This window comes from Rattus norvegicus, chromosome 8 (assembly GCF_021556685.1).
Source record: "Rattus norvegicus strain SHRSP/BbbUtx chromosome 8, alternate assembly SHRSP_T2T, whole genome shotgun sequence".
In the NCBI taxonomy this organism is placed as follows: Eukaryota; Metazoa; Chordata; class Mammalia; order Rodentia; family Muridae; genus Rattus; species Rattus norvegicus.
The window spans coordinates 65,626,225-65,653,252 of record NC_141541.1 but is presented as its reverse complement, the minus strand read 5'-3'; the positions used below and the strand labels follow the sequence as shown (position 1 = coordinate 65,653,252).

At 46.6% G+C, this 27,028-nt stretch overlaps 1 protein-coding gene and 1 long non-coding RNA gene across 2 annotated transcripts; both read right to left on the bottom strand.

Moving 5' to 3' along the window:
• Positions 1-1,102: 1,102 nt before the first annotated feature.
• On the bottom strand, positions 1,103-6,533 carry LOC134480187 (uncharacterized). The gene is made up of 2 exons (XR_015627725.1): positions 6,412-6,533; positions 1,103-2,895 (listed from the first exon to the last, which is right to left on the bottom strand). It is a non-coding gene; the product is annotated as an uncharacterized LOC134480187 (long non-coding RNA).
• Positions 6,534-7,131: 598 nt separating this feature from the next.
• Positions 7,132-8,510, bottom strand: Rpp25 (ribonuclease P/MRP subunit p25). Its single transcript, NM_001012124.1, is given in 1 exon segment — positions 7,132-8,510. A coding segment is annotated over 1 exon segment (600 nt). The 5' UTR covers positions 8,326-8,510; the 3' UTR covers positions 7,132-7,725.
• Positions 8,511-27,028: the final 18,518 nt, after the last annotated feature.

Genomic DNA, 27,028 nt, shown 5'->3' with positions numbered 1-27,028 from the left:
TGGGTGCGGTCCCCAGCTCCGAAAAAAAGAACCAAAAAAAAAAAAAATTACATTTGCTTTGTGTTGGGGTGGGTGTGTGCATGTTGTGGAGTGAATGGAGGTCAGAGCACAAACTGAGGTAATCAGTTCTCTCTTTCCACCATTAGGTTCCAGGGATTGACCCGAGGTCATTAGGCTCAGATGCTAATACCTTCCCCAATGAGCCATCTTGCCAAGTCCTCCAATAATTTTTTTTCATCTTTATTAACTTGAGTATTTCTTATTTACATTTCAATTGTTCTTCCCCTTCCCAGTTTCCAGGCCAACATCCCCCTAGCCCCTACCCCTCCCCTTCTATATGGGTGTTCCCCTCCCCATCCTCCCCCATTACCACCCTTCCCCCAACCATCACGTTCACTGGGGGTTCAGTCTTGGCAGGACCAAGGGCTTCCCCTTCCACTGGTGCTCTTACTAGTCTATTCATTGCTACCTATGAGGTTGGAGCCCAGGGTCAGTCCATGTATAGTCTTTGGGTAGTGGCTTAGTCCCTGGAAGCTCTGGTTGGTTGGCATTGTTGTTCATATGGGGTCTCAAGCCCCTTCAAGCTCTTTCAGTCCTTTCTAAGATTCCTTCAACGGGGGTCCCGTTCTCAGTTCAGTGGTTTAATGATGGCATTCGCCTATGTATTTGCTGTATTCTGGCTGTGTCTCTCAGGAGAGATCTACATTTGGTTCCTGTCGGCCTGCACTTCTTTGCTTCATCCATCTTATCTAGTTTGGTGGCTGTATATGTGTGGGCCACATGTGGGGCAGGCTCTGAATGGGTGTTCCTTCTGCCTCTGTTCTAAACTTTGCCTCCCTATTCCCTCCCAAGGGTACAATAAATTTTTAAAAAGAGCCAAGATAGTCTAGTATTATCACCTGCTCTCTTCCCTCAATGATCTGGGATTTATTTTGCAGCTAAAAAGACTGAGGCCCAGAGAGGAAGTAACTTGCTTCAAACCACAGGCTAAATTTCTCTAAAGCCTCTGATTGACATGAAAGACCCCCGGAGCAGGGAGACCCTCACTCAAGTCTCGGGATGACACGACCCTCCAAGAACTCACGAGAGACCGATCTTGATGCAATCAACAAGAGGTTTATTGATAGGGAATGACAGAAACCAGTGCACTGGGGTCGAGACTCGTATCCCACGCAGGGGTAGAGGAGTTCGACCTCGAATGGTTGGAAGAAGGGGTATTTAAAGGAAAAATCATACCGAATCACAAGGAAGAACCTCCTGTTTCTCAAGATTGTTCTTTAAGACTTTAATCTAACTTTATGGCTAACCAGTTCCTGCTATTATGGTCAGTTGCTATTATGGTCAGCTGCTATTATGGTTAGCTAGTTCCTGGAACAAAGTGGCTGAACCAGCTGGTGCAATTACTCTTTCTGTGATCAGCTAGTTTCTGGAACAGGCAGTTCCACGGCCTGCTTTTGTCTTCAACTTTTGTCTAGGGGGCAATTTCAAACTTTTTCCTTTCAGACACACCAGAAATACCTAACACAACCCAGAGTAAACCCTCCTTGTAGGGATGGATGGACATTTCGATAACAGATACCTCAACAGCTACTCCATGCTCTTTCTTCCTAGTTTTCACTAGAGGTAATGAGAAAACTTACTGTGTCTGTTACCTTCAGCCTCAGTAACAAGATCCCCTAGACTTCAAACTCAAAGAAGCCAGGTATGGTGGGAAATGCCTTTAATCCCAGCACTAGGGAGGTAGAGGCAGGAAGATCTCTTCAAGTTTGATGCCAGCCTGATCTACAGTAGGACTGAAATCAGCATATGGTTGTGTACTTGGATTCTTACGGAAGAATCTTGCCCATGTCTTTCTCATCTTCTGTTCTTTGCTGGTGGTCCTCTGAACTCCTTAGCTCGTTGATTGATATAACTCATTGTTATCTCTAGATTACATCTAGATTATTTTTTCTTCCCTCTCTGTATCTGTTTGCATGTCTATCCTCTTACAAGACCAGAGTTTAAAGATTTTATTATTTTTAATTATGTGTGTCTGAGTAGGTGTTTGTGTACATGCGTGTTTGTGCCCTCAGAGGTCAGAGGTACTGGGATCCCTCTAGAGCTGGAATTACAGACAGTTGTGAGCTGAACTTGGGTCTTTGCAAGAGCAATACACACTCTTAACTGTTGAGCTATTTCTCCAGCCCCAGGATCACATTTTAGATTAAAGACTTGCCCTATTTCAATGAATTTATTTTTAATAATTAATTAATTAGTTAATTAATTAACTAACTGTCATGTCGTGGATAGGACCTGTCTCAGTAACTTTTCTGCCGCTGTGAAAAGACTCAGTGACCAAGGCAACTTATAAAAGAGAGCATTTAAGGGGTTGGGGATTTAGCTCAGTGGTAGAGCGCTTGCCTAGCAAGCACAAGGCCCCGGGTTCGGTCCTCAGCTCCGAGAAAAAAAAGAAAAAAAAAAAAAAAAAAAAAAAAGAGAAAGCATTTAATTGTGGATTTGCTTACAGTTTCAGAGTGTGAGTTTATGACCATCATGACTGAGAGCATGGCCGCAGGCAGGCAGGCAGCAGGCAGGCAGGCAGGCAGCAGGCAGGCAGGCAGGCAGAGAGGCATGCAGGCAGGCAGGCAGGCAGGCAGAGAGGCAGTCATGGCATGCCAGCTCTAGCTGAGAACTTACATTCGATCCACAATCCCAGGCCAGAATGACGTGGTGAGACTGAAACTCAAAAATGGCATGGGCTTTCGAAAACTCAAAGGCAAAATGATCAGGGAAGAGGCAGAGGGCACCACCTCAATCTGGACCTTTCTGTTCTGGATGGTCAGTTTCACTGTAATCCTGAGACCTTTCCAGTCACCAGTAGCCTTGACAATGCCATCACCAACTTTTTTGGGAGACCTTGAGGAGCCACAAAGAGACAAGAAGAAGCAGTAAAACATTAAACACAGTGGAAACATGACTTTTGATGAGATTGTCAACATTGCCCAGCAGGTGAGACACCAGTCTTTGGCCAGAGAACTTTCTGGAACTATCAAGGAGATCCTGGGTACTGCACAGTCTGTGGACTACAATGTGAATGGCTGCCACCCTCATGACATCATAGGTGACATCAACAGTGGTGCAACGGTTAAGTGCCCAGCCAGTTAAGAAGCAACAAGAAAATATTTCAATAAAAGATTATCTGATTAAAAAAAAAGAAAGAAAGAAAGGGGTTGGGGATTTAGCTCAGTGGTAGAGTGCTTGCCTAGCAAGCGCAAGGCCCTGGGTTCGGTCCCCAGCTCCGAAAAATAGAAAAGAAAAGAAAAAAAAAAGAAAACTCAAAACTTATCCCAGTGACACACCTCCTCCAACAAGGCCACACCTCCTAATCCTTCCCAAACAGTTCCACTAACTGGAGACAAAACATTTAAATATATGAGCCTATAGAGGCCATTCTCCTTCAAACCACCACAAGACCCAACGTCTTATACAATCTGGCCAAGACCTCTACTATGGAGCAATATCTCTAGGTCAATTCTGTTTTCTTTCTTCCTTTCTCTCTCTCTCTCTCTCTCTCTCTCTCTCTCTCTCTCTCTCTTTCTTTTTCTGTCTTTCTCTCTCTTTCTTTTTCTGTCTTTCTACACTTGGCACTAAGCCCAGACAGGTTAGTGTTCTACCACTGAGCTATATCTTCAGCCTTCTTTTTTCTTTATTTTGAGACAAGTTCTCAGTAACTTGTCTTGGCTGGCCTTGAGCTCACTCTAGCACAGGCTAATCTTAACCTTGAGATGCCCAATTTCTGGAGTTGCTGGGATTGCAGACCTGTACTATCATTGCATGCAGCTCCAGCACAGCTCCTTAATTTATATCTTTAAAAACACGTCTTACATTTACTTATTTAAAGGAGGGCAGTTTCTCCTCCCACCATTTGAATATCAGGAATTAAACTCAGGTAGTGAGGATTGGCTGCAAGGGATGACAAAGAGGCATCTTTATCATGAAAAGAACGAGTTTCTAGATTAGCTCATAGTTACAGTTATCATGGTTTGGGCATTTAACGTGTCTTTTGTTAGAGAGATGGCTCACGGGTTAAGAGAATTTGCTGCTATTGTTGGAGGACCTGGGTTTAATTTCTACCACCCACATTGTGGTTCACAATGATCTGGAATACCACTTCCAGGGAATTCAATACTCTCTTCTGTCCTCTGAGGGCACCAGACATGCATACACACACATTAAACAAACAAATAAATAAACAAATAAACCCATGTCTTTTGGAGGGATACAAGCCTAACCCCACACCTCTAATAACCTATCTTTTTTTTTTCTCTCTTTTTTTCGGAGCTGGGGACTGAACCCAGGGCCTTGGGCTTGCTAGGCAAGCACTCTACCACTGAGCTAAATCCCCAACCCCATAACCTATCTTTCATGGTGACCCACCTTTCTTACTCTGCCTTCTGCCCGCACTTTCTTCAATTATTCCTCTGATACCTATATGTATTCTAATATCTAGGTTAAATAAAGGGGATTAGTTTGTCCCTCTTGATTAGAATAATGACAAAAACCGGGCCAAGTTATGAGGTTAGGAAAACGGAGGGCAAAGGTTGAAGGTGAGTATGTGTCTGGCATATCTTCTCTAGATAATGAATATACTTTAGCAGATTCATGGCTAATGTATGGCAACTCCTGAAGCTTATACAACCTTTCTCCGCCACACTCCACCATTTGAACCTTAAAAGGTGTCACTCCTAAAATGTCAGAAAAGCAGGCAAGGCTCTGGCCCCGCTAGGATGAATGCTCAGAAGGCTGCCTTTGTGATGCCTGGAATGGCAGTGATGCTTGGCCTTAATAGTGCTAAGATCTGGGCTGGAGAGATGTCTCAGTGGTTAAGAGCTCTGACTGTTCTTCCAGAGGTCCTGAGTTCAATTCCCAGCAACCACATGGTGGCTCACAACCATCTGTAATGGGATCTGATGCCCTCTTCTGGTGTGTCTGAAGACAGCTACAGCGTACTTATATATAATAAATAAAATAAATCTTTAAAAAAAAATAGTGGGGGTTGGGGATTTAGCTCAGAGGTAGGGCGCTTGCCTAGCAAGCACAAGGCCCAGGTTCGGTCCCCAGCTCTGGAAAAAAAAAAAGAAAATAAAAAAAAAAATAAATAAATAAAATAGTGCTAAGATCTGCTCTGTCCCACCATCCCACTCCATCCCATCATCCCACACCAGAGTCTCAGCTCTTCTCTTCCTGTAGCTTTCAAGCTCCAATTACTCTTTACAACCTGTTTTCATTTGTTTGTTTTGTTTCGTTTCTTGATACAAGGTTTCTCTGTGTAGCACTGGCTGTCTTGGAACTCAATATATATACATGAATACACTATAGCTGTCTTCAGATACACCAGAAGAGGGCATTGAATCTCATTACAGATGGTTGTGAGCCACCATGTGGTTGCTGGGAACTGAACTCAGGACTTCTTTTTTTTTTTTTTTTTTTTGTTCTTTTTATCGGAGCTGGGGACCGAACCCAGGGCCTTGCGCTTCCTAGGTAAGCGCTCTACCGCTGAGCTAAATCCCCAGCCCCTGAACTCAGGACTTCTGATAGAGCAATCAGTGTTCTAAACTGCTGAGTCATCTCTCTAGTCTCCTAAAAGGATATTTTTTTTTCTTTTTCTTTTTTTCAAAGCTGGGAACCGAACCCAGGGCCTTGCGCTTTCTAGGCAAGCGCTCTACCACTGAGCTAAATCCCCGTGTTCATGACTTCTATATCTTATCTTTTCCTTTAGTTTCAGAAGCCCAGTGGTCCAGTAGTCAGGTACCTCAGTTGTCTGGATGGTTTACTGTTGCTGGCCTCAAACTCCACGTGTGTAGCCAAGGACGATCTTTAATTTTTGGTATTCCTCCTTCCACCTCTATGGTTCAGGTATTACAGGCATGCACCACCATGACAAGTTGGGGTGGGCAGGGCTGCGAGTAAAAAGTGAGACTATCCATGCTAGGCAAACACTCTACCAGCCGAGTTACCTCCCCAGCCAAGCCTTCATTCCTTCCATGCTTCTTGCTCCATAGCAGGCTCACAAACACATCTAAACCCCTTGGCTCTCCCTAGAGATTCCTCAAGAACAAGAAATAAGGCCGGACAAATTACACACCTGTAATCCCAGCGTTTGGGAGGCTGGGGCAGGAGGATCAGTTATTATCCAGTCTGCACTACATGGCCAGACCTCCCCTAAAAAGAAATAATTAGGTCAGGGGGGTGGGTGGGAGGCAGAGGGCAATGAACGACAGTCTGGATGACACGAGTCAGTGATTCAAAACAGAGCAGAGATAGTGTTAGGAGAGGAGAGTGCTTTCCCCTAGGCGCCCCTCCATCAGCTGCAGAAACCCACATCCTCACCAGTGGGATTTATTTCAAGGTTCTACAAGCAAAGTGACTTACAAATGTGTTCTCTCCCATCTCCTTTCCAGAGGTGCTGAGTTCCACGGGGTAGCGCCTGCCCTGAAGATCCTGAGCTGTATGCTGCACAGCTCCCCGACTTCCACAGCACACAGCATACCCCCACCCCCTCCAGACTTGGACTTGGGCTGAGAGGCATCTGAGGCTGTTATCTCTCAACCCACAGCTGTGCAGGGCTGAAGGCAGCAGCTTATCAGGGAGCCTGCAGTGATTCACAGCCCAAGCTTCTCTGCTGAATAGTAATTTCCAGCAGTGGATTTGTGCTGTCTCTCTCCCTCCCCCTCTCCCAAGGGTGTGCTGTCCTTTTGCAGAGAGAGGGCAGCGAAGGGGAGCCCCTGCTCCTGGGGCTTTGTGCCTGCCTCTGGGTAAGAATGGCTACTGGGAGGAGGGTGCAAGGTTAGAACCTTAGCATGGTTGGCCAGCCTTGGCAGGCTGCCGCTTCCAGCTCGTCAAGGCTCCCCCTCCTTCCCCTCCCAGAAAAGCAGCAACACTGCTTCCTTTCCCTTGTGGGGATACAACAGGGACACAGACCTCCAACCCCCTCCACCACAAGTCCCTCTTTCGACATTTTTGACGCTGCCCCGTCTGCGTCTGACCTTGAAGACTCCAAAGGCTAATAGGGCTGAAGGCAAGCATGCCAAAGTGGGCTCTGCACAGGCGAGCGGGTAAGGGAAAAAAAAGAGACAAAACTGGGGACGGAGCCATTTTCATGTTTGTTTTATTGGAAGCAATACTCCAGCAGGACTCAGGGGAGGAAGCATGGCAAGTTTCCTCCTGGGTCCCGTCTCTGCCACCATGCAACAGGGGTGAGGGTGGGGGGAAGCTAAAAGGAATATGCTAGGGTGTGGGTGGGCAGAACAGGGTCCAGACATTTTCAACTTGGTCACCCTCAAGGAAACAGCTTCACAGCTCCTGCTCTCAGTTAACAACAAGGACGGTTTTTAAAGCCTCAACTGTCAGCCTCCATGCACACTGGGTGCTTTTAACGTCTGGGTCCCCAAGAAAGCAAGAGTCCCACTACCCACCAGGCTTCCCTAAAAAAGATGGCCTAGAAAAGGTGTGGGTGGTGTTCTGTGGCTTCTGGCAACATGTCCCACAAAGTTTTCCTCGGACTTCAAGAATCCTCTCTTGTAATTCTTGAGCTCCCTCTCCTGTCGCCTTGGGATCCGCGTTGTCATTTTGAGGACCAATATTCAGGAACATGGGCCCCTTAAAACCCAGGTAGGAAGGGTGCATGTGGATGTAGGTGTGTTGAAGATATAAGATCCAGTCTAGGTGGTTCAGAGGCGAGAATTCTCAGGCAGTCCGGTCCTCATTCTCAGCCTCTGGCTCAGGCTGAGACCGCTTAGCTGTGCCTTCTCCAGCTGCAGATTCCCCCAGGCTCCTCTTGGACGTCGACACGGTAGGAGGGGACGAAGGACCAGGACTGAGGTTCGGGGGCTGGTAGCCAAGCTGTCGTGGATCCAGTGCGTCCTTTGAAAGTAGGATGGCGAGGCTCGGTACATTCTTAAGTACACTGAGACTGGCGGCCGGATCGCTGGGCGTCTGACCCGGTGTGGGCCCAGGCGGGAGGCTCTGCCACACCTCGCGCACGCTCCTGTAGCGCAGCCGCGTGACCTGGTGTAAGCCCGCCAGGCGGCGCTTGAGAATCTCGGCGCACGTGACGGTCTTGGTGGTGGCCCGGCCGCAGCCGCTGAAGACGATGGCGCGCGTGGCTGGCTGCGCCATGCTAGCGGTGGCGAAGGCCAGCAGGTTGCGGATCTTGCTGCCCTCCTTGACCCGCATGTGTACAGCACCAGGCGCCAGATCTGCAAAAGGGCCAGAGCTCGGGCTGCCACCCTCATCACCGTCCCCCGCCGGCGCCTCCTCCGAGCGCACCTTACGGAAGTTCTCCATGCGCCGTCGTCGCTGGGATCGCAGGTTTTGCCATGGGGCCGCCTCAAGCCCGGGGCTGCATGGCCGCGGGTCGTGCCGGGCGAGGGCCGGCAGGAATTGGGATGCTGGCACCGAGTGAAAGCTGGAGGGTGAGCAGGGAACGCGGAGTCTTCAGCCCAGACTTCTACAGGGTAGTGCTGTTCTACTCTGCGCCCTCGGAGCCTTGTGCTCCGCGCCTTTAGCAGAAGCTCCGCCTGGGAGCGGGATAGGCCCTGCCCCTTAGTCCAGGCCCCGCCCCAACTCTGCGTGTCTAGTCCCAGCCCCGCCAGCCTTTGGGATCCAGCGCTGGTGCTCAGCGGCTGAGCAGGGGTGGTTTGGGAGGTGAAGTTCCCCGAAGTCACCATCTGTCCTCCCTGAACCAGCCCTCTTGCAGGAACAACCTAAATAAAAACTATGCTTGAGGTGCAAACGCCGATTCAAGCCTAGTCCCTAAGCCTTGCGAGTTCCAGCTCAAGGGCATCCCTAGACCCCTCCTAGGTAAGAGATTTCCAAACCACCTCTTGGGGCTTCGCTTCTCCAGCCCTCCAGGGACCTCCCTCCCTTTCTCTCTATATATTCTTGCGTCAAGGACAGCCAGTGCATGGTCAGCAGAGTGTGGGAGGCGTTGGCTGCGGCTGCACGCAGCGCCTTCCCTGGGCTGGGACCGCTACGTCGTGGCTTGGTCTTTCAGTAGCTGCTTGGAATGACTTAAGTTTCAGCTTTGCTCCTCTTGATCATACCTCCAGGCTCCCGGCACCTATACATCTCTGAAATGTGGGAAGTGATGCGTTGGGCCTGCCTAAAGTGAATGGGGAACAGGGGACCATTTCTTCCAAGGCGTTAAATTCTAACATTTATGCCTGAAAGTCCGTTACCAGAGCTGCGTGTATTTTTAAGTGCGTGGCTCAGCCCGTGCTAACGCGGATTTCTGACTTCCAATTCCAGGTGGAATTCCTTGCCAGTCAGCCTTGGCCTCTAGAAATCCAGAGGATTGTTTTTGTTAAACGGAGAGAAGGCAGGTTTTAAGAGGTGGGAGGCAGGGTGGAGTGCCTTGGTGGAATGTTGGGGGTGGGAGTACTTGCAAACTCTGGAAACTCCACAGAATCTAAGGAGAGGCTCGGGCTCTGCTGGGAGGTGAGATGAGCGTAGAAAGATGAGGCTAGGGGCCAAGGGCTGATGAAAGGAAGACGGTTTAATAAAGAGTGACCCTATCTAATCCTCCCCTGGGACCATGTCCTCAGTCTTCAACCGGCTTCCACGAAAGGCAGGGAGTCAGACAGACCTGTTAAAGCACAGGGAAGGAAGAAGCACTAAGGACTGTAAGGAACTGTGTTCTCCAAAGTATCAGCAAGATGGTATCTGGATGAACATAGCTTCAGTCTAGGAGTAGAGCTACCCGGCCCTCCTCTTCCTCTTTGCTGTCTGTGACAATTCTCAGCCCCGCGGCTCAGAACACTGGCCTTATATCTCATCTCTTCTTGGAGTGTGGCTGCAGCACCTGGACTTTTTTTTTGCCTCAAGTGTGAGTGACTGACTCCAATCTCTTGCTCACACTCCAGGAGTGTGGCTAGAACTGGGACTCTGTCCTAGATCCAACTCTTGCAGACTTCAAAGGAAGGAGCAGGCTCTGGAGGCCCAACCTTGGGACGACACCACCTCTGCTGTGCTCTTGGGCAAGTGGTGGAACTTAAAGTCGGCAGGTTCGGATTGGCTTGAGAAAAAGTTCCAGAAAGACTAGAAGCTATGTAGGAGTGTGCTGGTTGGAAAAGAAGCGAGCTCTGCGTCCCTGGGAGTATGCAAGCCTGAGTTAAACACTTGGAGACCCTGTAGGCAGTACTCTATAATTTGGAAGACCTGGGGACTGCAAGTTTGTTCCATAAGGAAGGGGTGGTTGTGCCTCTACCCAAGTTGGCCCTCAAGGACACCGCCACCCCCTCTCAGCACCACTACCCTCTGCCATAGACTCCCCTATTCACTTTATTTTCGAGTCTGTGGAGGGAGAACGCAGAAAAGGCCCAGTTCCCCGCCCGCGTAGCTTCCTTTCCCGCTCCCTCTGCAGCACTTAAAATGTAAATGCACATCGTGATTAGCCGCGGGGTCGCTAATTACAGCTGAAGCCATTCATTACGCTGTCAGCTCTCTCTGTCGCCTGCCGACTGTGCGCTCCCTCCCGGCCCGGGAGGGGCGGCAGCGGGGGAGGTGATGGGGGAAGGATGCGGGGACTGGGTGGTGCTGGCAGCCTTAAAGCCCAGAACTGGCAGAGGGGCGGTGAGCCGAAGAAACCGGTTGGACCGTGAAGAAACCTTGGTGTCAGAGAGGAGAGAAGCTCGGGAGACTGGAAGGAAGGAGATTAAGTGAGGAGGATGAAGAGGAAGGTTATGTGAGAAGGGATACCAGGATGGGAAGACGGCCAAAGGAGAAATCGTGCGAAATGGGTAGGGACCTTCCGAAAGGGGACAGACGACAGCGGGAGGAGAAAGAAGGTTCAATATGGGGAAAGTGGGTAAATAAAGGCACTATCTTTGCTACACACAACATCATGGTTAGAAAGGCAGCCAGGACGGTATGCTGAAAAAAGCTGGTTGCCCGCCAAACCCTGCGGATACGTTTGCATATGTAAATGTATTTTTAAATACTTACAAGAAAACTGCACACTGGCATCTGTTACCTCTGCAGCCACATCCAGATTTTGTTGCTCTCTTTAAGAAAAGGATTACAAAATGCGGATAGGAAATTAAGTGAGCGTAAAGTCTTGGAGGAACCTGTATAATTGAGGTACTGACCCGGCAGTCCAAGCTTCATTAGCCTCTTTCTGCTTCTTGTGACCTTGGATAGTTGACTTAACCCTTGTGCCTTGGTTTGTCATCTGCAAAAGGAGGGTAATTATAATAGCCTGCTCCCTGTGCTCCTGAGTTCCTGGGACATAGTGGCTGTTGTTACTTTTCATAAATTGTGATTAAAATAAAATCTTAAAATTGCAGAAGGAGGGGTGAGAGATAGGAGGATCAGAAGTTCAAGGTCTTCCTTAGCAACATGGCATTTTTCAGCTATCCTAGGCTGCATGAGACACCTTTTTTTTTTTAAGATTTATTTTATTTATTATATATATAAGTACACTGTAGCTGTCTTCAGATACACCAGAAGGGGGCATCAAATCTCTTTACAGATGGTTGTGAGCCACCATGTGGTTGCTGGGAATTGAACTCATGACCTCTGGAAGAGCAGTCGGGTGCTCTTAACCGCTGAGCCATCTCTCCAGCCCCCCCCCCCTTTTTTTTTAAAGTAAAGATTGAGGAGAGGAAACAAAATTAGGTTGTGTGTGACGATGATGATGGGGGCAGGGAGAGACAGAGGTGGGGAGAGCCTTAGATAGAGCAGTTTACAGAGAGAGAACCAGTCCATGCTCTGTAAAGGATTTGAGTTTGGTTCCCAGCATCCATATTAAGGGGCTCATACTTAACATATGGAAGCATAGGCAGATGGATCTCTGAGTTCAAGGCCAGCTGGATCGGCATAGAGAGTTCCAGGTCAGCCAAGGCTAACCAGTGAAACCCTGTCTCCAAAAAAAAAAGAAGAAAAGGAATATTTATTTTTCAGAAAAGGACTCATTTCTATAGTCCTCACTGGCCTGAAATTCAAAATCCCCCTTTTAAAATCCAGATTGATTTTTGTGATTACTAGACCATGCCATCCACACCTCCTAAAACTCTTTTTCCCATTTTTAAACACATGCAGGATTTGCTTCTCTCCTACTGCCATGTGAGTTACAAGGGATCGAACTCAGATCAACAGGCTTGGCGGCAAGCCTTTGCCCGCTGAGCCATTTCTTTGGCCCCCCCAGACTTAAATGACTTGAGCTTCCCAGGAACAGTATGGGTTGAGAACCAGGTATGGTAGTTCATGTAATCCTGGAGAGAAGGCAAGAGGGCCAGCAGTGAAGTAGGCCAGTCTCGGAAGTCTGGGGTACACCAGGTCCAATCTCAAAACAAGCAAGAATGGGCGCTGAAGAGATGGCTCAGTTAAGAGCACTTGATGCTCTCCCAGAGGATTTGAGTTTGGTTCCCAACGTCCATGTTAAGGGGTTCATCCATGTTAAGGCTCCAGAGGATTTGAAGCCTCTGGCCTCTGTGAACACTTACATGTGTGTGCACACATGTAATCAAAAATAAAATAATTTTTCTAAGACAGGATCTTTCTATGTAACTCTGGCTATCCCGGAGCTCCCTATGTAGATCAGGCTGGCCCTAATGCATAGAGGCCTCTGCCTCTGCTTCCTGAGGGCTAGGATTAAAGGCATGTGCCCCACACCCAGCTAATTAAAAAGAAAAAATATGGGCTGTCTTTGTGGAGAGAGAAGTTTTTTGTAGTGAAGAAAATGGACTGGCTATCTGCTATTGCATAAAAAGTTGCCCCCAAATTTAATAGCTTAAAACCATCAGCAATTATCATGTCACACAATTTCTAAAAATCATAAATCCAAGTCTAACTTGAAAGGGTTAAACCTCCCCACTCAGGATCTCACCCAAGGCTGCAGTCAGGGTGTTGACTAGGTGGAACACCAGGTCTCAAGGTTATTTCCTGTATGTTGGTGAGGACCCTATCCCCTCCACTGGCTCCTTCATGATGTATTAGAGATGAGAAGAGTGGACACACACACACACACACACACACCACACACACACACACACAGGGGGAGGGAGAGAGAGAGAGAGAGAGAAGAGGATGGAGGAGGAAAGAGAACACACACACACAAGAGAGAGAAAGAGAGAGACAGAGAACACAGAGAGAGAGAGAGAGAGAGAGAGAACGAGAGAGACAGAGAAGCAGTGTTTATTGGTTAGTTACAGGGTATCTTAGTCCACATTTAAGGAGAATTAGCTCCCTTCTTGAAGGGAAGTTACAAAGAAGTTGTGGGTATTACAAAATACCAACAGATCTGAATGTCTGAGGAGCAGATTTAACAAGGGAGGGAAGCAGGAATTAATGCATGGAAGCAAATGGTGTAGAAGGAACAGGAGGGCTGAATTTATTTCCTGACATACAACGATTATTTCATGGACACAAAAGTGGTGAATTTTGCCGGGCTTTCCTGAGGGCTCAGTAGGATTACAGATACTAGAGTTCTATTGATTTAACAATGATGCCATAATGATGCCTAGAGATAGAGGAGGCCTAGGAGAGGGCAGGAGGCTGTCTCTGTCTTATTGGAGTTCTGGCCTAGAGACAGTGCCAGGATTCCATCTCTCTGTCCCAGCTCATTCTTTAGTTCAGCTTCTCTTCCCTCTGAGCATCCTCTTCTTCCCTTGAGCCATCCCACAGGACACAGCACCAGCCAGAACTCACCTACAGACTGTTTTCCTCATCTGCTGTCTCTGGTCCTGAAGTGTGGGTGTGGCCTAAAGTGAATGAATGGAGGTCTGTGGGAGGCAGAAGTGGGAGGCAAATACGGCCACGTGATCTCTTTAATCTCCCCCGTAGTTTGGTTCCTCCTTGGTCTTTCCAGACTCTAGAGGCAGGTTCATTAATGAGGCATTCACTTGACTAACGCTAAGAGTCCCAGAGGAGAGGGCTGGGTTTCTTCAGCTCACTGTGTAGCTGAGATTGATCCTGAACTTCTCCTCCTCCTGCCCCCTCCGTCTGAGTGCTGGGATTACAGGATGCTAATGGGTGTTGGTGATGTAACCTGGGCTTTGTGCACGAGGAACAAGCACTCTACTAGCTGGGCTACATGTCCTGCTGGGTGTAGCTCTGGCTGGTCAGGAGCTCACCCTGTAGAACACACTAGCCTTGAACCTTCAGAGGTCATCCTGCTTCTCCCTTCCAAGTGCCCCACACTAGCCTTGCTTCCTAGGTTTGGAGGTTGGCCCTCTGAAGAAAACCATACTTCTGCCCCCAAGGTCGAAATGGAAAACACAAGAATCAGAATGTTTGAAACCCTTAGGGGAAAAGGTGTGGAGCTAATAGGCGAGAGTTTCCCTTTCTGTTGCTGTGATAAAATGTCGTGACAGTAACTGGAGAGACAGCTCAGTGGTTACGGGTGTCTGCTGAGTGTGGTTCCCAGCATCCACGCCAGGTGGCTCACAACTGACTGTACCTGTAGTTTTGGGAGCTCCAACACCTTCCTCTGGCCTCCTCAGGCACGCACACACACACACCTGACATATACATAAAGAGTAAATGGTGATACACGGCTTTAATCCCAGCGTTTGGGAAGCAGAGGCGGTCGTATCTCTGTGGGTTTACATATTGAATTCCAGACCAGCCAGAACTGCATAGTGAGACCTTGTCTGAAAAAACTGAATCCAAAACCACCCAAAAATAACTCGCTGAGTCCAAACTGGAATTGCCTGGATATGCATGAGTGTGGGGCTGTCCACTGCAGCAGGGCAGCCTACTTGCAGTCATACTTAACCCCTCCTCCCCACACATCGGAGGAAAAAACTCCCTTTCCCAGAAGCCATTACAGGCCGAAAGCTCTTCAGCTCGGCAGTAGGACTTTGGAGGCTCCTCCCTCTCTGTTGCTAGAAGAGTGATTGGTTCATTCTTGCATAGGTAACAGTTGCAACAACCACACCACGTTGCAGAAGATGGCATTTCACAGCCATCTTCCCCAACATCTAGCTCTTTACATTCTTACTGCTTTCTTCCACCACATTCCCTGATACCTTTGGTGAATTTCAATTAAATTTTATTTGTTATTATTATATGTTTGTCTGTACAGACTATAATCCACTCATGGAAGTCAGGGGACAACTCTGTAGAGTTAGAGTCCATTCTCTCCCTCTATGTGCATTCTGGGGATCAAACTCAGGTTGTTAGGCTTTTCAGACAAGCCCTTTGCCTGCTGAACCATCTCATAGGCCCTTGGCCCTGTCATTGTTTTGATTTAGGGTCTTCTTTAGCTCTGCTGGCCTAGAATACTTTATTTTTTTTTAAAGATTTATTTTATTTATTATATATAAGTACACTGTAGCTGTCTTCAGATACACTAGAAGAGAGCATCGGATCTCTTTACAGATGGTTGTGAGCCACCATGTGGTTGCTGGGAATTGAACTCATGACCTCTGGAAGAGCAGTCGGGTGCTTTTAACTGCTGAGCCATCTCTCCAGCCCCCTAGAATACTTTATATAGGCCAGGGTGAACTTGAATTTCTGATTCTCCTGCTTCCAAATGCTAAGATTACAGGTGTGTGTGTTATCACACCAGATTTCTTTTGGTGCTGAGGATGGGGATTAGGGCTTTGTGAGTGCTAGGCAGGAACCCCACCAACTGGGTCATATCTCCAGCCCATGTGCAACTTCTTTGTTTCTCGGTGTCCTCCCCTGTAGATTAGGAATGATGCCAGCTAATCCCAACACTGGTGCTGAAGCAAGTGGATTTCCAGATCCAGGTCAGTACCAGTCACATAGCTGGTAGTTTGAGGCCAGGCTTTGCTAGACACAGTAGGACTGTACCTCAAAACACAAACAACAACAAAGCCTCGGGGCTTGAGAGATAGATGGCTCAGCTCTTACACTGGTTGCTGTTCCAGAGAACCTGGCCTCCATTTCTAGCACCTACATGACAGTTCTGTCTACAGCTCTAACCCCAAGAGATCTGACACCATCTTCTGGCTTCTGAAGACACACATGTGGTACAGAGACATACAGGCAAACATTCACACACAAAATAGAAGCAAATAAAATACACACCCACACACACAAAAATAAAAACGGGCTGGAGAGGTGGCTCAGTGGTTAAGAGCATGGGCTGTTCTTCCAGAGGACTTAGGTTCAATTCCCAGCACCCACAGGCAGCCCACAACTATCTCTAATCCCAGTTAGGGACCTGGCACCTTCCCACAGACATAACGTGCAGACAAGACACAATGTACATTAAAATTTTTAAGAAAGAAACATTAAATCTTTTTAAAAAATTAAAAACCAAACCCCCAAAGGAAAGGATTACAGTGCCTCCCTCTTAGAAGTGCCGGGTTATTCCCTTAGCACCTGGAGGCCAGGAGCTATATCCCTCAGACAACATCCCTGGCCCAAGGCTAAGCTATGGAGCAGCATTGTTTGTAAGCAAGCCTGACACACATTTGTTGTTGTTTTGCTTGTTTTAAGGCAGGGGTGGGGAGTGAGGAGGTAAGGCTTAGCAGGGTGCCTGGTTCCCTTGGGCAGAGAGCCTTGGGCCCAGCTGCTGTTTACAGACTGGAATTCTCGGGCCTAGTGCTTTTATTTTGATTGCGCGATTGAACATTTTCTGCTTCACTTCAGTGGAGAGTGGCAGAATCAGCTCTTCTGAACGCTCTATGTATAGCGTTCTCCTTCCCATGCCGCAGAGTCGGGCTCCTGATAAACAATGTCATTTCACTGCTGCACAGACCCTTAGGGTCTGCTGTACTGGAAAGACACCTGCAAAAAAAAAAAAAAAAAAAAAAAAAAAAGTCTCCCTCGTGGAGGTCACCTCTCTTCATTACAGTTGCCCCCGTCTCTTAGATACTGAGAGTGGAAACAGCTCTTTCATAAACCATCCCTGACAGCCCCATCTCGCACCCTGCCATCCCAGAACAGAATTCCACAGCAAGCCAGATGAAGCTGGGCTCCTCCCAGTTCAGGAAGATACTTGGATCAGATTCCCTTTATGGCAATGAGTGTCCCCAGGCCCTGGCAGGTAATTAATGGTATTTCCTCCTCTTGAGTGAAAGATGAAGATTAATCAAACCTACTGTTCTGAAGAAAATCACCAAGCACCTTGACCTATTCTAGCAGACAGCATATTTTACATATTTGAACAATGGGAAAGAACATATTTTGTTTGCAGAATTGCTGGGAGAATTCTCTCTGCACTACCCCCTCCCCAAATGACCCAGGCTTGTTGATTAATGATCTGCTCAATGACCCCCACCTCAGGTCAGGTATAAATGGTTTTGTTTTAATTTTTTTACCTCCTATTATTGAGGGTGTGTGTTCAGTATGATGTATGTGCATGTGGAGGTCAGAGGACAACTCTGTGCAGTTGGTTCTGTCCTTGCACCTTTAGTGGGTTCCAGGGAATCTAACAATCTAACCCGGGCTGCCCACCAGGCTTCCACAGCCCTTAATTGTGGAACCAACCTGCCTCTGCCTCCTGAATGTTGGCATCACCACTGCCTTCCTTGTGCCCTGTTTTGTTTTGGGTTTTGTTTGTTTTGTTTTTAATTTATGGTGTGTGTGTGTGTGTGTGTGTGTGTGTGTGTGTGTGTGTGTAGGACTACACCTTTGTGTGAAAAGAAAATTATACGAATTCTAGGTTTAAAAATATAAAATTAAAAGAGTTAGCCCCAAAAGCCACAAACTCAGGGCTAAGCCCTGCCGCCAGGAATAGCAGGCCATAAAGATAAAGAAAAGGAATGCAAGAACCAGCTCAGGCTATCGAGGACTGAGCCATAAACCATCCAAAGACATCCCCCCAGCTTACTCAGAGTCATACTTTAACCAGATGTCCTCCAGACCCTGATAAGCCCCTACTTGTGCTTTTCAGCCATTGTGTCCTACAGAGAGCATTCCAGGAAACCGGACAGCCCAAGCCTAACCAGAGGTGTTTCAAATACAAATGCTCCATCAGTTTTGACAAACGTTTAAAAATAATGAGGACCTGAAGACCCTACCCTTCTCCTGATTTAGTAGCTCTGTTCCAGGAACCAGGGGGCCATAAAACCTTCTGGCGTCCCCTTATCTCCTGGAGCCATAAAACAATCCTGTAACTTGTGGTGCATTCCCCTTTGACATCCCCCATCCCCTGGTGCTCACAGCCTCTGCCTTTAAATACTCTTTTTCCCAGCCTCTCGGGGCCGACACCTCTGTCTCCTGCGCGGGATATGTGTCGGCCCGGAGATCTCTGTAATAGGTCTCCGTAATAAACCTCGCCTTTGCTTATTACATCCAAAATGGTCTCTCTGTGTCTGGGGTCCGCGATTTCCCAAGACTTGAGTAAGGGTCTCTCTGCGTGGGATCTTTCATGTGGAGGTCAAAAGACAACCCATGAGAATCAGTTCTGTCCTTTGATCATGTGGGTTCCAGGAATCCAGCTCAGGCTCAGTGGCAAATGTCTTTACCCACTGTGCTGGTTAGCTTTCATCAGCGTGGCAGAAGCTAGAGTCACCTGAGAATTGCCTGCATGGGGTCGGTCTGTGGGGCATTTTGTTAGTGATTGATGTGGGAGGACCCAGTCCTCTGTGGATGGTGTGGCATCTAGGCAGGTGGTCCGGGTGGTACTAGCAAACAAGCTGAGCAAACTCTGGGGAGCAAGCCAGAAAGCAGTGCTCCTCCAGGGTCCCTGCCTCTGTGCTGCCTTATTTCCTCAAACTGCGATCCAGACGCCTAGGCCAAATACACTCTCCCCATGTTGCGTCAGCTCACAGTGTTTTGTTCATCCCAGCCACCGAGAAGCAAACTGGAGCACCTGCTGAGCCATCCCACCGGCCCTCTCTTTGTTATGCAAGTTATACAAGTGGTAACAGCTGCGGACTGCCCATCATTCCAACGGCTCGGTCATATCCAGAATGCAACATTGTATAGTGCTTTCTGGTCCGCTGACTCTAACATTTCCCCACACACTTGTCCTTGAATGTTGTTCTTATTTTTCTTGTGCTGGGGATTGAACCCGTAGTCTCACATATTAGGCAAGTCGGCTACCACTTTGCTGAACCACAACTCTGAAGTTATAATGGAAGGTTGCCAGCTCTTATTCCATTCACAAGGAGGGGCAGCTGTTCTGTAGCAGCAACAGATCCTCCCTGGGATTGTGGGTAAATCGAATTCAGTCCCAAAGGGCAGAGGAAGAGTTGAGAGTATGGCTCAGTGATACGTCATGTGCCTGAAGTGCATGTGAGATAAGTACTTTTAGGAAAGTATTTTTCCAGTATTTTTAGAAAAGAAGCCAAAGATTCAAGGGTGTTTTCTTGTGACAGTTTTGTGTTTGTTTATAATATTTACCTATATCAAAGCTACACATAACCCTGACTGTCCTGGAGCTCTGTAATTAGACAAGGCTGGCCTGGAACTCAGAAATCCACCTGCCCCTGTCTCGGGAATACGGGGATTAAAGGTGTGTGCCACCACTGCCTGGTTTATATTTACAAATCTTGCATGTTACTTTAACCTTAATAACATTTCAGGGAAAGGAAACAAGCTAGAAAAGCCATTTTGTTCAAATGTTGGCTGTGTAAAACAGCCATCCTTTCCAGTTGCAGATTCTGTGGACTGAGAACTTAGGCAGTACACGGAGAGGGTAGCTTGTCTTTTCTCAGTCACATCTGATGTTTCAGGAGATGCCAAGGCTGGAAGCTATGATGCTCTAAATGCTGGTTGAGGCTGTTGGCTGATGCTGAAGGTTACAAGTTTCCAATTTGCTTGTAGTCCTTCTGCTTGGATTACCTTGGACTTCTGACAGCATGCCCAGATGCTGGGGATGAAGGGCTGATAAGAGAGTGAGAGCCAAGCTGTAAGCCCAGGGTATCTTTTGGTCCAGGTTTGGGAATCATCTGTAGCTTCTGTCACATCCCGTCATGAAGGATATCGTGAAGCTCTGCCCAGACTCTCAGGGAGAAGGAGTAGGCTCCACTTTTTCTTCCTTTTTTTTAATTAATAAAAATGTTTGGGCTGGAGAGATGGCTCAGCGGTTAAGAGCACCCAACTACTCTTCCAGAGGTCCTGAGTTCAATTCCCAGCAACCACATGGTGGCTCACAACCATCTGTAAAGAGATCTGATGCCCTCTTCTGGTGTGTCTGAAGACAGTACAGTGTACTCATATATAATAAATGAATAAATCTTTAACTTTGATTTATTTTGTGTGTTTTTACAGGAGTCTGTTACTGAGTTCCAGCCAGGGGTCCCATACTGTGAAAGGGGATAAGATACTCTTGCAAGTTGACCTCTGACCTCAACACCCTTGCTGTGGCAGATATAAAACTTTTTTGTTTTGTTTTTATGGAGACACGGTTTCTCTGTGTAGCCCTGACTGTACTGGAACGTGCTCTGTAGACCAGGCTGCCTTCAAATTCACAGACTGGCTTGCCTCTGTCTCCCAAGTGCTGGGACTAAAGGCGTGAATCACCACATCCGGCATAAATGCTTTACTCTTTCATAATTTCACATATGTTATATATTTTGATTATATCCCCCAGCTTTCTAAGTTTTAGTTTATAATGGAGCAAATATTGGTTAGTATAACCCACATTGGGAAAGTTCTATGACATCAATAATTCTTATGAATCTAAACTGGGGGGGCTGGAGCAAAAGCGTTTGCTGCATTGCAGAGGACTTCTGTACAGTTTCCAGAACTCACATGGTGGCTTGTAACTGTCCAGTCTCAGCGGATCTGATGCCCTCCTCTGATCTCTGGAATTAAAGGCATGCATCACTATGCCTGGCGAGGATGAGGGATTATGAAGCTGTCACCAGCAGCATTGAGAGGAGGTTGAGGGGCAAAGGAGTCTTGTGCAGCTCAGTGTCCTGTGGGTGCACTGAGGAAGGAAGGTGAGAGACCAGATCTTTTGGGTTCAAGACTCCATCTTAGAAAACCTGACCTAAGGTTGAACTCAACTAACAGGCCTAGCACCAGTTTCCACGTTACCTGCCATGATGGTTTGTATATGCTTGGGCCAGGGAGTGGCAGTATTAGGAACTATGGCCTTGTTGGAGTAGGTGCGTCACTGTGGGTGTGGGCTTTAAGACCCTACTCCTAGCTGCCTGGAAGTCAGTCTTCTCTTAGAGGCTTGCACATGAAGATCTATATCTCTCTGCTCCTCCTGTACCATGCCTGCCTGAATGATGCCATGCTCCCACCTTGGTGATACTGAACTGAATCTCTCAACCTGTAAGCTAGCCCCAATTAAATGTTGTCCTTATAAGAGCTGCCTTGGGGGTTGGAGATTTAGCTCAGTGGTAGAGCACTTGCCTAGCAAGCGCAAGGCCCTAGGTTCGGTCCCCAGCTCCGGAAAAAAAAAAAAAAGAAGAGGAAAAAAAAAAAAATAAGAGCTGCCTTGGGGGTTGGAGATTTAGCTCAGAGGTAGAGCGCTTGCCTAGCAAGTGCAAGGTCCTGGGTTCGATCCCCAGCTCCGGAAAAAAAAAAAAAAAAAAAAGAAAAGGAAAACAAAAAAAAAAAGAGCTGCCTTGGTCATGATGTCTGTTCACAGTAGTAAAACCCTAAGACATTCCCCCACTTCAACAAAACCTGCATCTAGCACCAGTTCCAGGTTATTCCCCAACAATTCTGCACCTCCAAGTTACAAGTCTGCCCCTGATATTTCACTCCCTAAAAACCACCAATCAGGAGGAAAACAGAAGTTTATGGCTTGGTTCCCAGCACCAGCCAATTACATTAAAGACCATAACTCCCCCGTCCCCCGCCCCCCGCCCCAATGAGATGTGTACCAGGCTAGATACCCACTTCTTGCCTCTATAAATGCTTGCTTGAAACTAGGCTCATGGCTTTACCCTCCTGTTCTACTGCATTAGAGACAGTGGTGTGACCCAAGCTTGAGCTTGAATAAAGAGACCCTAGTGTAATTGCATCAGAATCGGCTCCTTGGTGGTCTTTTGCGGTTCACGAAGGCTTCCTGGCACAACAAAGGTTGCAAAATGATCTCAGAGGTCAGAAATGTCACAAGTCTTTTAGGAACAGTTTAAAGATTTATTTATTTTATATATATGAGTACACTTCAGACACACCAGAAGAGGGCATCAGATCTCATTACAGATGGTTGTGAGCCACCATGTGGTTGCTGGGATTTGAACTCAGGACCTCTGGAAGAGCAGTCAGTGCTCTTAACCGCTGAGCCATTTCTCCAGCCCTAGGAACAGTTTAAATGGCCTTGACTACTTATTATTTAATTAGTCTAAAAGGAGTCAGTTTTGTGGAGCAATACTCTTAGTCATGTAATTTGCATACTAGTTTGCATGTAATAATGTAGTGGCTATTCCTGGTTGTCAACTTAACTATATCTGGAATGAACTGTACAATCCAGAATTGGAGGGCACACCCGTGATCCAGATCTTGAGGCTGGAAGATACCATTTTCTGAACTGGATCGTGACAGGGAGATCTCTTTAAGGTTTCTTTCTTTCTTTTGTGTTTACAGGTGTCCTGTGGAAGAACATTGAGCCCTTGCTCCAGCCCCTACTGCCTTCTTTCTTAAAGACACAGGGCTGGTCCACTTGTCCTGAATGTCTACTTCCATGAGAATAAGATCATTCTGATTCGGAGTTGGGGATTTAGCTCAGTGGTAGAGCGCTTGCCTAGGAAGCCCAAGGCCCTGGGTTCGGTCCCCAGCTCCAAAAAAAAGAACCAAAAAAAAAAAAAAAAAAAAAAAAAAAAAAAAAAAGATCATTCTGATTCAAGACCACGTTACTTACTTGCGTTTTCTGTTATATGTATCCAGGCTGAATCCATAGCCAGTATGCTAAGGTTCAGCTACATTTGTTGCTTGTGTTAGCCAGGGGAACAACATTTCAAACTGCCTGCAGAGTGTGATTAACCTGCTGCCTGTGGTAGCCATGGGAACAGTGTTTCAAACTGCCTGCAAAGAGTGTGATTATCTAAGGATAACTCTAAAATTCATCACTTTACTGTGCTGTGGCAAGGCTGAGTTTCACGTAGATTGTGCCATTCAATGACAGCATGGATTGGGCAATAGGCAGACCCATTCCTAGAATGGACTGAAGATGGATGGGGTCTAGAGTGTGTTCCTTAGAAAGAGGGTTCCAAGGCTGGTGGATGGACCAATGGGTGAGAGTGTTCACCATTCACCGCTGACAACCTGAGTTCCATCCCTGGGATCACACGGTGGGAAGAGGACACTTTCTCCACAAAATGTGTCCTCCTCACATGTGTGCAATGCCTTCCTTCTCCCATCAGAATAAATAAATTAAAAGTGTTTAACTCTAAGCATGCTTTTACCCATCTTCCACCTTTCCACTATCCCTTAGGAGCACCAGGTTTGCTTAATGTTCTGGGGTTTCTCCCAACTTCCCCCAGCTCTCTCCTGTTTCTCTAAGAGATGATTTCTCTAATAAATAGTTCACGTATTTAATTTTTAATTTAATGTTTCAGTCTCCAAGTGTCTTCTATTGGAAAGGCCATTCATTGTCTTCATTTCTTGTATTTCAAATCACCTTTGTGAAAACATTGCCTGCATTTTCTAGTACAATAAAATGCTAAGAATTCTCTCAGGAAGGCACTTTGTACAGGCAGAGAAACTCGAAAGTAATAAACTGCAGAGAGGGTTTTGAAAGCAGCATCCCCATTTTATATATTTAATTTTGTTTTGGGGGGTCCCACTATCTTGCCTCAGAGAGACTAAACACCCCCCAAGCTGTCGTAATTACTGCTTTGATCACATACATAACGAAGCCATAGCTAAACCACAGGAACAGGGGAAACGAACTAGGGTTGTTATTTCCATAATAATTAAGTTGATTGCTTCAAAAAGCTCTCAAGGGCCAGCAAGATTGCTCAGTGGTTAAGGGCATTTGCCACCAAGCTCAATGACCTGACTTCAACCCCCAGGACAAGTAATGGGCAAGTCATGATGAGTGAACACTCCCATAAACAGCATCATATCCACCTCCTCCCCCCCACCCCCCATGACCTCTGTATCAGCTCCTGTTTCCAGACTCCTTCCCTTGAGTTCCTGCCTGGCTTCCCTCAAAGGACTGTAATAGGTAAACCAAATAAATCCTTTCTCTGTCAGCTTCTTGGATGTTTCATCATAGGAACAGTAACTAGTACAGTGGTTGGGAGTGTGTACTCTCTTGCAGAGGACCGGAATCTGGTTCCAAACACCACATCAGTTGACTCACAACCACTGGTAACTCCAGCTCCAGGGGATCTGATGCCCTCCTCTAGACTCTGAGGGCACTTGCACTTACAGATACATACTCATCCCCATACACATGTAATTATAAATAAATCTTGAAGAAATTAAATGTCTGTTTTTGATTAATTGACCAACTTCTGTTTCAACTGCAGCAGGTAAGAGGGCTTCTACTGAAATAATGCTAGTGGGGCTGGGGAGATGACTCAGTGGTTAGGATCACCAGTTGCTCTTATAGAGGACCTGGGTTTGATCCCTTGTACCTATGTAGTGCCTCAAAATCAGTGTGTGACTCCAGTTCCAGGGGATCCAAGGTCCTCTTCTGGCCCTTTTGGCACTGTATATATGTAGTACACACACACATAGCAAGTAAAACACCCATATACATAAAAATATAATAAAACAGTACTAGTAAACATAAATTGGTTCCCTATGCAGGTGCTCTATATCCAGGGTTAGAGTCTTGAATGTCAATCTAATAGAATGACAAGCAAAGAAGGCAGATGCTCCAAGGACCAGGAAGCTCAATGAGTGTTCAGGAAATTGTGTTCTTCATGGTGGAAGGACATTGATGTCAATACTCAAGGGTTTGGAGGAAAGAAGGCATAGTCTAACATGAGTGTGCAGGATTTAGATTCTTAGGTAAAACAGGTTCTGGGAACAAGAAGACTTGCAGAGGGGACAGGGGAGCAACTAAGGGTCAGGCAGAGAGACAAAGACAACTTGAGTTAAAGAGGAATCACAACCCAAGGTATTGTTATCCAATGACTAAAATCTTTTGAGGGCTGAGGTTATGGGTCAGTTGGCCGTAGACCATTTGCCTAGCATGCATTAAGCCCTGGGTTCAATGTCCAATCACACAAAATGGCCATGTGATTACAGGACACACAAGCCTGTAATTGTAGCACTGAGGAGGTGGAGGCAATGTCTTTTTTTTTTTTTAAAGATTTATTCATTTATTATATGTAAGTACACTGTAGCTGTCTTCAGACACACCAGAAGAGGGCATCAGATCCCATTACAGATGGTTGTGAGCCACCATGTGGTTGCTGGGAATTGAACTCAGGACCTCTGGAAGAGTAGTCGGGTGCTCTTAACCGCTGAACAGGGGTTGGGGATTTGGCTCAGTGGTAGAGCGCTTGCCTAGCAAGCGCAAGGCCCTGGGTTCGGTCCCCAGCTCCGAAAAAAAGAATAGAGAACAAAACAAAATAAAACAAAAAAACCAAACCGCTGAGCCATCTCTCCAGCCCCGGGAGGCAATGTCTTAATTGGGGTTTCTATTGCTATGAAGAGACACCATCACATGGCAACCCTTATAAAGGAAAGCATTTCATTGGGGCTGGCTTACAGGTTCAGAAGTTTAGTCCATTGTCACAGTGGGCAGCATGGTGACAAGCAGGCAGACATGGTGCTGGAGAAGGAGCTGAGAGTTCTATATCTGTACCAACAGGCAGCAGGAAGAGAGAGACACTGGGTGTGGCTTGAACAATTGATACCTCAAAGCCTACTCTCAGTCACACACTGCCTCAGACAAGGCCACAGGTTCTATAGTGCCACTCCTTCTGAGCCTATGGGAGCCATCTTTGTTTATCCCACCACAGGCAGGAAGAACAGAGGTTCAAAGTCCCTTGGATAAATAGCTAGTTTGAGACTAGCTTGAGAAATATGAGCGCCTATCTAAAAATAAATAAATAAATAGATAAATATTTGAAGAACGCAATCCCTTGAACTGTCAGCCCAATAGGGCTTAGAAATGAACCTGGGCTTGGGACCAAGTTACACTATGTTATCAGCAGCTCAAGAGAACCAACTGTTAAATGTTTAATTTTATGAACTGATTGTCAAACAGAGTTATTATTAAAGTTTTAATTATATCGGCTTACAATTAAATAAAATATATTAAAACAAATATTCGAACTTTAGTAAGTGAATATTGAAACTGATCACAGTAATAACTTTCTTTTTCCCTTCCTTCTTTCCTTCCTTTCTTCCTTTCTTTCTTTCTCTCTCTCTCTCCCTTTCTTTCTTTCTTCCTTCCTTCCTTTCTTTCTTTCTTTCTTTCTTTCTTTCTTTCTTTCTTTCTTTCTTTCTTTCTTTCTTTCTTTCTTTCTTTCTTCCATGTCTTCTTTATACCAGGCTGGCCTTGAATTAGTTATATAATCAAGGATGACCTTGAACTTCTGATTCTTTTGATTCTACCTCTGTTATGCTGGCATACACATGGCGCTCTTGGTTTTATTTGGCGATGGGGCTCAAACTCAGAGTACTGTGCACGCTGGGCCAGCACTCTATCCACTGAGCTGCAACTCAGGCCCAAATGTTACTATTATTCATTCTCTTAAAGTTACTTTGTTTCTTGTATCCCAGTGGAGGAAATACTCAGCAATGGTGTGGCAGCTCAGCCCAATTCTGCACTCGGAGACCTCACATCCAGTGACGTTACACTCCAGGATGTCATGCTCAGTGTCCTTATACACAGGGATGTCATGTTCGGTGACATCAAACTCAGTGACATCCCATTACAAAATCAGCTGTAGTGGAAGTCCCTTACACTTTGGAGGTGAGTAAAAATCCCCAAACTGGTTGTGCATATGCCTATAATCCCAGCTCTTGATATGTAAAAACAAGAGAGTCAGAAGCTCAAGGTCAGCCTCAGTTACATAAGGACAGTCTGTGCTACATGAGACCTTGTGTAGAAAACAAAGGAACAAACAAAGAGCAAACTGCTTTTAATCCCAGTACCTGGGAGGCACAGGCAGGCAGATCTCTGTGAGTTTGAGACCAACCTGGTCTACATAGTAAGATATCTAGGCCAGTCAGAATGACATAATGAGACTCTGTCAGA